At 43.0% G+C, this 12,120-nt stretch overlaps 1 protein-coding gene across 2 annotated transcripts in view; it reads right to left on the bottom strand.

Moving 5' to 3' along the window:
* col5a1 (procollagen, type V, alpha 1) overlaps nucleotides 1–12,120 on the bottom strand; it is a 146,543-nt gene that overhangs the window by 19,875 nt on the left and 114,548 nt on the right. For both annotated transcript variants that reach the window (XM_084047612.1, XM_084047613.1), the window contains exons 41-52: nucleotides 11,599–11,652; nucleotides 10,609–10,716; nucleotides 10,110–10,217; nucleotides 7,551–7,604; nucleotides 6,938–6,991; nucleotides 6,709–6,816; nucleotides 6,556–6,609; nucleotides 6,050–6,157; nucleotides 1,484–1,537; nucleotides 672–779; nucleotides 218–271; nucleotides 59–112 (exon numbers count right to left, since the gene is read on the bottom strand). In XM_084047612.1, the coding sequence (XP_083903738.1) occupies nucleotides 59–112; nucleotides 218–271; nucleotides 672–779; nucleotides 1,484–1,537; nucleotides 6,050–6,157; nucleotides 6,556–6,609; nucleotides 6,709–6,816; nucleotides 6,938–6,991; nucleotides 7,551–7,604; nucleotides 10,110–10,217; nucleotides 10,609–10,716; nucleotides 11,599–11,652 (918 nt within the window). The remainder of the gene's footprint in view (nucleotides 1–58; nucleotides 113–217; nucleotides 272–671; nucleotides 780–1,483; nucleotides 1,538–6,049; nucleotides 6,158–6,555; nucleotides 6,610–6,708; nucleotides 6,817–6,937; nucleotides 6,992–7,550; nucleotides 7,605–10,109; nucleotides 10,218–10,608; nucleotides 10,717–11,598; nucleotides 11,653–12,120) is intronic.

Below are 12,120 nucleotides of genomic sequence, written 5' to 3'. Positions count from 1 at the left end.
TTCCTGATTGAAGTACGGTAACAATTCATGATAAAAAAAAGAGATAAAAGTTGCTCACAGCTTGTCCGGCCTCTCCGTCATCTCCCTTGTCGCCGGGCGGACCGTCTAAACCCTGTGTGAAGAATGAACAAGAATGTTGATGTTGCACGACTTCATTCACATTCTCAAATTTCTCAAATAGAATGCAGAATTGTTGTGATTTTTTTGTGTTACTCACAGCCTGACCAGGCTCTCCAGGGGGGCCAGGATCACCAGGGAAACCACTTGGACCCTGAAAATCCACATAAGTGTTGCATTATGAAGACGAACGCATTAAAGGCATATATTAACTAACACAGTAAGCCCTATTTTACACATTGTTGCATCACTATGCGTTGTGAGCTTGTGCGTCAGCAATTTTCTCTATTTTTGAACATTTACTATTACACAACACCAATTTTAATCATTGCTATGCCTGATCTGTTTATGTCAAAGGAGCTAATAACCACTTAAACCCTATAGACTGTACTAGGTTGACCGGGGTCCCCCAAGGCTCTATACTTGATCCTCTCCATTTTCTCCCCCTCTACACCAAATCTCTTCACCCCCAGAATAGGGGCGCTATAGGGTTCACAATGTTAGATGCAAGCAATGTCACTCCTTTAAAGACGAAAACTGGAGCTGAAACTTACAGGACTGCCTTTGGGACCGTCATCTCCAGGTGGACCCTTGGGCCCAGGGGGGCCGGCAGAGCCAGCGGGACCACCCTCTCCCTTCTCTCCACGTTCTCCTCGTGCACCCTGGGAATAAGCAACATAGCACGTTATAGCATGTCATGTCGTTCAAATAGACTACAGGGTCTTTGTGCATGTGAGGGGATTATTATTATTTACATAAGTAGATGTCAACATGGAAAAATAGCTCTACGGATTATTATGAGAAATGGAAAAGCTGGTGTCGTAATATTCTTTTGTCATTCAAATTAATGCTGTGCTTTGCTCTGTTGACTGGCAGTCGGTTGAGGTTATTGTTGTTGGTTATTGTTGTTGCACTTCTGTACTTCTGTCTTCTGCCAGTCTATGGTAATTTTGTTTTATGCTTTTGATTCTTTTTTACAGCACGGCTCTGCAAGATGCTATCTATGACAGGGTCTTGTTGTGTACTAATCTCCCAAACCACTGGACCGATTAGCGCCAAAATGAATTATTTGGTTCATTAACTAAATCATTTTTCACATAACAAAATTGATGTCAGTGGGTATGTGATCGTTCTGAAACCTTTCCCAAATTTGGAGTCATACAGTACAGTAGGTCAGTAGGTACAGTAGGTCATAGATATGTCACAGACGACTGACCGTCATAGATAGCTGATCTCATGGACAGGATGGTCACACTATGTCCGAGATCCACATTGGAGCCACGTGGACCCAGAGATCCATATAATGTCCTAGTTTGTTAGCCGACTATGTTGTAAAAATAGCGGGTAACAGATGGAAATCACTCACCGGTGGGCCAAGTTCTCCCTGAAGGCCTGGCTCTCCTGTTTCACCAGAATCTCCCTGGAGAGAGAGAGAGATAGAGCGAGAAAGAGAAATACATTAAATATAAGAGGCATGCAGTATACAGTATATGACACAGCTTATTTGATGATCTAGCAACGCTTAAAAAAAAGAAAAGAAAATCTCTTCATATTATATTACAGCAGCCTGCACTGTCCCAGACAGTGTCCTGGGTCACCCGGGTGACAGAAAGAGATGACACAACAGATTTCAATCCGTCAAGTGCAGTCAGATAGGGTGGCTGCTGGGGGCAGGAGGCATTTTGACCCTGGGGTTATCCATGGACTCTGCCCCATATATCTCTGCCTCTTGTCTTATTAGACCACGGCCCTGTGGGGCTCGCCTCGCCTATACGCAATGGGTGCCATCGTTATTCATTGTCACATACTGTACTGTACCGCCTGTACCATCTCTGTTGGGAGGCTTATAGATGATAGATATAGTCTGCCATACGAGAGAAAATGTTAGCCTTACGCCAGTGGCTCTCAACGTAAGGTCTGGTGACCCCAAGGGCGTCCCCAGCTAAATGGTTGACAATTAGGAGGAACCAAACTCTGTAACTGGGTCTGTGACTCCGGGAGTGCACAAATGTAATCAAAAGGACCCCTACCGTCTGTAACTCCTGCAGTTAAATTAACACAGGAATGTAGGTTGGGGTTCCACTGATGTATATTTTTATTCAAATTAAAAAGCACATCAAAAGGGGCTCCATGGCCTGATTACAAATGGCCTACACTGTCAACCAGACAGGACAGCGCGGGAGCAGGAGTTCAGCCGCGAGGCTGAGCAGGTACCAAGCTGGGCCGACCTGTGCTTTGACAAGCATATCTTCAACTGATTAACACCAACCACACACAATCACAGTCTGGCCTCCTTCCCAACTCGTGCTTGTTTGCTTGCCAAGATGTACTGTACCCTCCCAGCGCCCCATATGGCTGCTTAAACGCATGACTGTGTTTTTTTGGAAATTAACAAGTCCTCAGTACGCTGTGAAGACAACAAAAGGCACTGGAGCAACTCAAGACGATTTTAAGCCCTTTATATTGAAGGTGCAGGAATATTGGTACATCTTCATGAGGTCATTGTTATGACCTGATGAAGATGTACCAGTGAGACATCGAAACATTGTTATTCTTAAGGTGCCCCCGCGAGTACAGACTGAATTGGGTAAAACAGGCTTTAGTTTTTGTGCCCCAGCCGCTTGGCATGAACTACTAAGAGGAGATAGATCAGTTCTTCTATAACTATTGTCAATTTAAAAGCTTGAATGCAGACCTACCCATAAGTGTGAGGGAGAAATCGTATTTTATTCTTTTTTTTAATAGATATTTTCTGTCTTTATTTGTAAGTAGACTGACAGGAAATGGGGAGAGAGAGATGGGGAGTGACAAGCAGCAAAGGTCGTCGGTAGTGGGACTCGAACCCGCAACACTCTGTCAGGCTGCATTAGCAGCATAGGCGCCCGGACCGCTACTCCAGCCGTCCGGGCTATTTTATTATCTTATTAGTAATTGTCTGAATTGCCTTTCTTTTTTCTTTTTTTTTTTACTTTATTGCATCTCGATGACGCTGTAAATGAGGGCAACCTCAATGTCCCTTCAAGAATAAATAAAGGTTGCACCTTCAATAAAAGGCTCCAGTGCCTTCATTGTTTTTTGCTGCATGTGCTGCACCACCAGACCTGCCTTTTAGCCTGGTTTGAGGCGCGGTGGAACTCCCTTTCACACAGTATGCTTGCTGTATCCTCCATGCACAGTATATGCTGTATCCTCATAATACAGTTAGTACGCTGCATCTCCGAGAAGCTGTGCACAAGCCCTAACTCCATCTTTAAAATGTTCCACTCACTATCAATCAATATGCGGGGCAGGCCGTTAAAATCTGTTGAGAGCCAGAACATTATAGTGAGTATGAAAGATAGCGGGCTCATCGCCGATGCATTCAGGGGCCTGTGTAGCATCAGCCAGGGCCATCTAATGAAAGATGCCGGATCAGCTGAACGCCAGATTAGCTGAATGAGCAACTGTAGTGTGTTGAGGTGAGGCTGTTGTTTGCCGAAGGAGATGGACAGGACCGTCCGCGGGGACGTTTCTCCAGGGGGCGAAGGTGATTCTATTGACTGGACCAGATAAAACAAATCACGCCGCCGCCACCGAGAGAAAAGTGCTGAGAGTGGAAGAGCACTGTAGTGTGTAGTCGGCCACGGCCACCACTGCCAAAAGACAGAGGCTTTTCGTAATGAAAAGCCAAAGCACAAATAAGAGCCGGAGTTGAGTTCTTTTTTTTTAACCCATTCAGTCCGGGAACGCATCTCTGTCATTTTAGATTTCTTTGGCTACTCAAAAATAGCAGATATACAAGCTCATAGAGCGGCACTCACAAGCTTGTAGATCTGCTATTTTTGCAAAAATCTTTAACATTTGTGCAAATCTTTAAATACATATATTCTTTGAGACAACATTTTTAACTCAAATCTTTGCGCCTGGGGTCCCTGGAACAAAATATTACAAATGTAAGCTTTAAAATATATATATATATTTAAAGATTTGCAAAAAGAATCACGATTTTTTCAAAAAACAGCAGATCTACAAGCTCATAGCGCGGCTATGAGTATAAAATAATGGCTATTCGGTTATTAAGTCTGACGTAATTTTGTAGTCCGACGTCGCGTCCGGGTCCAAAAGGCACCAGCGCCGTCCACTCTTCATTGTAAACAACATGTTGGAACCCGTAAATCTTTTTACAATAACCTCCTTTTTCAGAAATGAACCATTGAGGGTTAATAAGGGTCTTAATGCTAATATCATAGAAGTACAAAGTATTTATTTATTATTATGATTTAACATTATTATTATTAACATTAAAACACTTGGACCCGGAAGTTATTCTAGCGGGGCGCAACGTCACGTCTGAACAACCGAATAGCTAAACTCTAAAATGACACAGATGCGTTCCCGGATTGAAAGGGTTAAGAGCTGTGTTCAATAATGGATCCGGCATCTTAGCATTTTTACGTACATTCAGCCTCGCCTGAGTGTTTATTCATCTCCATACGGCGACAGCTCCGGTGGACAAGCCCCCCATTAGACTGTCACTACACGTCTGTCACTCCCCACCAGAGGAACTGATCCAGTCCCGGTTAAAAGGGAAGGGAATTATATGGCGTGGCCACATCAAATATTAATAACAGCAAAAGCCTTGCAAAAAGGAATCAGTCACAATCTTCGACTACAACCAGGCACTCAAACTGACAATTACGCTGCTGGCGCACTGAGGCTGTGCTATAAAACGTAGCTAAAGTGATAAACAAAGCATTTATCTCACAGTAGAAGTCACAGCACCTTCCCTGTAGTGAGATCCATTTGCTAGAATAGTTTAACCATTTTGAACACAGACGTTGTTTGTACTCTCTGGTCTAAACACAAACCAGTACAGCGTGTTCTATTACTCGGTACAGCGCTGAGGAGCAGAGCTACACTTAAACAATAATACAAGTACTCAGGGACTAAAGCATAAAAATAAAAGAAAAGTCACGACTGAAAACTTTTGTTAGGCCAAGTTCCAATCTGTGATTTGTGAAACAGCTTGAACGTAGCCCACAAACTAGCACTCCTAAACTATTACGCACCACAGTACGTACAATTTTGATGTTTTTGTATTATCATTCTAAACCGCCCATCTTTCGCCGCAGGCTGAAAACCCACCTCTTCAGGAAACACTAACCTTCCTCTTTGCCTGGCCTACTTGTTGTTAACTAGTTGTACGAATGATTGTTTATTGTTGTATTGTTTATTGGATCTTGTTTAGTCAATTCAATTATTTGTCTTAGCTCCTGCTCATTTGATTTAGTTATTTTGTCTCATCTGTTTAAGGATACAGGTAGCTGATATATTGCACTTTTACCTTAGCGCTAGGTATACTCTTGGTTGCTGTTTTTTGCAGAAAATGCACTTAAAACCTCTGGTGATTAGTAGTTTTCGTTCCCTACCTATGTTGATTGCACTTATTGTAAGTCGCTTTGGATAAAAGCGTCTGCTAAATGACTGTAATGTAATGTAATGTAAACCTATATGTTCCTGCTGTTCTACATACAGCCACCAGTTGAAGGACTGGCAGACTGAGGCTTTAACTTTTGCTTTTATGAAATGTCCAAGACCATTACGGTTCATGGAAGATGCTTCTGAACATGTATTCTATTGCTAGTTTGACCAATTCAAATACTCTTTAATCTTAAAATAACGTGAACATCTATTACATGCTTGACTTTGCCAGCCACATGGGTTTGCCATGGGTTTGCCTGCCAGCCGCATTGTGATCTTCGGCGAACAGCAGTACAAATAAATCATCCTTTAGCGTAAGCCAAGAGTTAGACGATAAAAACACACGTTGGATTCTATGAAATCCAAATGCCTGAAATGGCGACTGAGAGCTTTTGTCCATGAGTATACTGTAGGCTTGCATAGCAATCCATCCATTATGTGTGTAGACATTAATAAGTGAACATTTCTGTACCTTCTCGCCAACAGCACCTGGGTTTCCAATACCACCTGGGGGTCCCTGGGAGCCATCAGCTCCTGGGGGTCCGGAGGGGCCTCTTGGTCCAGGAGGGCCAGGTGGTCCCTGGGAGAGACAGAGGAAGTGTGAGAGTCTGATTGGTAAACACATTTACTTCTACACACAGTATGTAGAAGTCATTAGAAGCATTTGTGTTTTACCTTAGTACCGTGTATGAACTTTTACTGTGATTATGTTTACATTACATTTAAATGATGTGCCTTTGATTCTATTACAATTAAGGTTACAGTACATGTTTTAAATGTCATTCCATTGATATTTAATATACTTAAAATGTAAACGCTACCGGCGACGCCCACCCAGGGACTACAGATATGAGCTCCTAGCTATCTCTATTACAATATATGTGCTGTGCATTTAAGAAAGAACGTGTACTGGCCATGCTCTGTTTGACCTATCGGTCGAAAACATCACAATGTATTACAAGTCGTCGTAGCTCTTACCATTTGACCGACATCTCCAGTTTCACCTTTCTCGCCGGGGGGACCAGGCAGACCCTGTAAGAGTTTAAAAGAAAAAGGATTGAATACCATCTAATCCTCAAAGCTAATCCTCGATCCTCAATGAAAATCACACTTTTAGCATTGTCCCCTAACCTGCAGCCCGACGGGGCCTGGGGGTCCGGGGAAGCCTCTGGATCCTTCATCTCCCTTCTGTCCAAACAGACCCTGCTGACCTCTGGGACCTGGCTCACCATCGGCGCCCTGCACGCCCGGGTAGAAGAGAAGGAACGGACACAAGAGGAAATAGATGAGGTGAGTGAGGTGAGCGTGGAGGGGTTCAATACTAATGTGGACTCTATTGGACCGGAACGGACACACTTACAGCAGGACCAGGAGCTCCGACAGGTCCTTGAGGCCCAGTAGGACCGGGGGGACCCTGCAGAGAGAGGAGGACAGGAACACAACATTAAAGTGTGAATGGACTCGATAGTCAATCAATTATATATGGATAGAGACCTTTATTGATCCTGCGAGGGAAACTCAGTTCTCATTGCAGTACTGCAGTTATGAAACACAGCACAGATACAGAAAAACATATCGCTTGGAGTAAAGAGTCATAATACTAATAATAAAAAAAAAGCAGGTACAGTAGTAACAAACAGGGATTAGGGATAAAGTACCATAAATACCATAATACTAACAGAACTCTTACTTATAGCCCTCTGCACACCGGGATCAGCAAGGCGTATGAGCTATTAACTGGTATAGATGTACGGTAAAAGTAGTCAAAGTGCACTAGCAGTATATTAACAGTATATTCAACAGCTAAATTAACAGTATTGACTACTCTAAAAGTAGTCATGGTTCACTAACAGTGTATTAACCTTATACCCCTTGTTTCTGTCCACAAGACATGCCTGTTTAGTCACTGAAACTATAACGAAGAATAAAGCTCAAGTTAACAGTAACATCTAATGAAATGAATAATCACTCACATGTTCTCCCTTGTCGCCTTTGCCTCCCTTCTGACCTGGTTCTCCAAGCTCTCCCTGAAGATGACACACACACACACACACACACACACACACACACACACACACACACACACACACACACACACACACACACACACACACACACACACACACACACACACACACACACACACACACACACACACGACATATATCAACATGTTAAAAAGGCACACAAGGAACAAAGATTATTATTAAAACAAAATTAAAGATAATGTCGTGTAATATCGGGTCCTGTGCTTATGAAATATGAAAAATCATCTAAATAATTCATACAACGTCAGACATGTCAATGTTTAGATTCATTTCGAAGCTAATAAAATGTTGAATAATAATGTTATAATGTGAGCATGGGTGAAGGTACAGTTTGATAGATAAATGTTAAAACTAAGGCAGATCGTAACCCATTGTGTGACTTTTAGGCCCACCCCAAGAAATCCATTGTTCTTAGCAACCTGTATTGTGAATGGTCAGAAAGAGGGCCCGTGGCTTGCATATAATGTGATGTATTTGTGAGAAACGGGGCTCTGTAATCTGGACCCACGCAGAGCCATGTTCAGCAAGAATGTACCAGGTTCTGTGAACAAGACGCGCCATATATTGAATTGACTTGGATGTATGGATTGCTGAGAACTTTGACAATAAAGTGAATTGTTTGAGAATGTAAACTCGGACTCTGAGCGTTGGCTTATTCTCCGCCGCCGGATATGGATTCTTATTTCTACCGGTCCGCTATGGGCAGTTACCACAATAGTATTTTTGGGGCTTTTTCTGACTTTATTTGAGAGGAAAATAGGCTGACAGGAAATGGGGAGAGAGATGGGGGGATGACATGCAGCAAAAGCCCGCCGGGATCGGGAGTCGAACGACTGTCAGACTGGATTTACCAGCCTATGTTATGCGCCTGGACCGCTAGGCCAGCGGGTGCCCCAAAAATTTGATTTTTTTTATCAAGCATTACTTGGAACAGAAGGTTACATAATCAACACACACTATCAAATGTAATTTTTGTGCTGTATTATTTTTGTAATCCTGAAATTCACTTTTGGATGTGCATGTACAATCTGTAATTTCTTTTTGGAAGCTTGTGAAATAATAACTACACTGGGTCCAGCGGAACACATGTTCTTTTTTTCTCCAATCCCTAAAAAGTAACGGTTTCGGTCATACAAGGTTTCTGCCTGACAGCGACGACACGTCCTGTCAGCCTCTCTGATACGGGGGTATAAGTATAACTCACGACTGAAGAGGGGGCTTGACACTCGAGGTGAGTCATTCGTGAGATGCCAGCGGCCAAAAAAGAATCGTGTTGACAACCAACCTGTTTGCACCACTATAGTCCAGACAGGAAAAAAAGAACATCACGATTCTCACCATAGCAGCCCATTTTCAAAGCCACTTATGTGGGTGTTTGGAAAGGTGTGGAAAAAAAATATTGACTCCGACTCAAAGTAAATCCTTTCAGGTGGCAGCCCTGTGTTGTACTGAAACACAATTAGTCTGCTTAATAAAGGCTTTGCAGTTTGTCCATTCCCTCCGGACTGGACTTATAATGAGAAAATGTCTGAGTCTCTGTAAACGTTAGCTTGTGAGATCCTTGTTATCTGCATGGCAAATAACCCCCATGTCCCTCTCTCTACACCGCAGGGACCGAGCCTTAAGGCCAGTTAAGAACTAAGAACTATAAGCATTCTTCAAAGGTATTAAAGTTGATCTTTCCGCAAATGTTGTCTTGAGTGTGTGTGTGTGTGTGTGTGTGTGTGTGTGTGTGTGTGTGTGTGTGTGTGTGTGTGTGTGTGTGTGTGTGTGTGTGTGTGCGCGCGTGCGCTTGAGCGTGTGCATCACACACATTAAAGCATTTCACAAATTGCAAATGAATCATCTCTCACACAATACTCTGATGGGACACCACTTTCTCTCTCACTCACCCATGTGTACACATTAATATAAATGAATAGCATACATGCCAATCAAGAGGAACTTTGCCTGTCAATCATCTCAGGCAGCCTACGTCGTAGTAGAGGCGAGAGAAATTATGAATCATACATCTCATAACTGTGTGTGCTTCTGCCGCGTACACACGTTTTTCTGTCTTTTTCGCACAGATAAAACTTCACACTCCGGTCGCAAGCAGTAGTTGAGAAGGTGATGCAATTAACATATAGACGGATGACTTCACAGTCAAACCTGTTTTGGCAAGGGAGGTGGGAGGTGCAATATTGTAACACTGTTTAAATTGCTGTGCGTCATGTTGAGGGTGTAACTTAACTTCAGTATAAAGTTAGGCCTTCCACATCGTTCAGATGCAAAAGACAGCTCTCAATGACACCTTGAAACGTGCTGCAGATAATGCATGGCTCCTGAATTGGTTGAAAGCTGGGCGTTTTTTAAGTGTCTCCACTGTACGCGAGATCCTTCACTGTTATATTCATGCAGACTGACTATACAACAACTATGCTGTATTGCTATTCAGTACTGCTAAACAGACTACAGTTTGACATCATGCAGGATCATACGCACCTTGTCTCCATCCTCTCCAGGGGGTCCGGGGGGTCCTCCAGGGCCTGGCAGACCCACAGGTCCTTGAATACCGTCTCTACCAGCCGGGCCTTGAGGTCCTTTCTCTCCCTAACAAAACGTGAATTCATTGCAGAACATTTCAGTCATGTTGAAATGGACTTCTGTGGAAAATATGTGGTTCTCAAAGTGGGGTCTAGGGACCCCCAGGGGTCCTTGAGTGGGTTCCAAGGGGGGTCCCAAGCTAAATGATTGATAGTTAGGAACTAAATGGAGCCTTATGGGTCAGTAACTCTGAGAGTGTACATTTGTACACTCTCAGACTTATGTGGGTCCGTGGTTTATTGCATACCAAACTGGGGGTCCTTGAAATTAAAGACGTTTGAGAACCACTGTTGTAAATGATAATATGCTGTGAATTTTTAAATGAAAGCAGTAAACCGTAGAGAACATTCTATCACATTTATATCTCTGTGAAAGCTCGAGACAAGACTATCCTTACCGGTCCACCTTTCTCTCCAGCCGGGCCGGGGGGTCCTTGAGGTCCTGGCCGTCCAGGAAGACCGGTAGGTCCAGCTGGGCCAGCAGCACCACGCTCACCAGGAGAACCCTACACAGAAAACATGTACGGTTACAAGGTTATAACCACGACATGAACCCTAGCGTCCATATTTGGGGGTGATCAAAAAACGTAATTTTTGGCGAACATATTTTAGTGTAGAGCAGTGGTTCTCAACCAGTGGTCCGGGGACCACCAGTGGTCCTTGATGGGGTTCCAGGTGGTCCCCAGCTAAATGATGGAGAGTTGGTAACCAAATGGACCCTTATTAGATCTTTAACTCTTGAGAGCGTAAAATGAAAACAAAATGGACCCTTACGGGTCCATTTGGTTTCATTTTACACTCTCAAGAGTTAAATAATTGTTAAACATCTGCATTACTTAATTAAATAATTGTTAATTTAATCAACGTTTGCCTGTTATCTCTCCTAATGGTACCAACAACAATACAGCATGGAATTGTGGAAATCTTATCCAACGAATCTTATCCAATATTCTAAGTCTTGGGTCTGAGAGTCTAAATCTCATCAATTTGAGGGTCCGTGGCTCAAATGCCCAATAAATAATGGACCTTGATATGAAAAGGGTTGAAAACCACTGATGTAGAGGGAAAAAAGGAGGGGACATTGTATAGTCTTATACTTACTCAACTAAGTATATATACGTTTTAATTGGTTAATAAGCAGAATAAAATGATTAACCAGGCAGAATCATGACTAGACAATAATAGTTTCAATGTTAAAAACAGAATCTTGACATCAGGAAAAAAAGCTACAGAATCAAATAGGTCAAACTGGTGTTATGCAAGTGTGCATATCATTATGTTATGTAAGCCAGCCTGGTGGAGCTGGTGGTGGGAACATGGCCCAGAGAGAAAGACAGGAGGCAGAAGGTTGAAGAGAAGGAGAATGAGAGAAGAAGGTCGGTACTCACAGCAGGGCCAGGTGGGCCGTTGGGGCCTTCGTTGCCTTTCAGACCATGAGCTCCCTGAAAGAGTGAGAGAAAAAAGAAGGTTTAGAAAAAACAAACGTGTTGAGGAAAGACACCGTCTTCCTTTCGGCAGACTGACTTCACGCCCTGCAGAAGGTTGTTGAGCTGCTGCTGCTACGCGTGGGTTGCCTTTTTCTTACCATGTACTGTTTTTAAACATTTCCATTATGAAATAGCCACTGAATAAAGGCTTTTTAAACTTTATTGCCAGAAGAAGAGTGCCTTGGACTTTTTTTTTATTTTATGGTAACTTTAACCAGACTTGTTTGACTTCCAAAAATGTCTATACAGTATGAACAGAAAGATGAACACAACCTTCAGAGTGGAGTCTTGCAAGAGTACGGTTTAAAATCCTGAACCATAGCGTCACTATTCTGGGGTGAACATTCGGCGAAAATAGGCAATCGACAAACTCACAGCGTGATGCGTTTTAAGCTTGCCGGTTGGCTATTTTCGGCATTGATA

This window comes from Gymnoscopelus microlampas (genome assembly GCF_963454915.1).
Source record: "Gymnoscopelus microlampas genome assembly, chromosome: 21".
Taxonomy (NCBI): Eukaryota; Metazoa; Chordata; class Actinopteri; order Myctophiformes; family Myctophidae; genus Gymnoscopelus; species Gymnoscopelus microlampas.
Note: the sequence above shows the minus strand (reverse complement) of the source record. Positions and strands in the feature narration are given on the sequence as shown.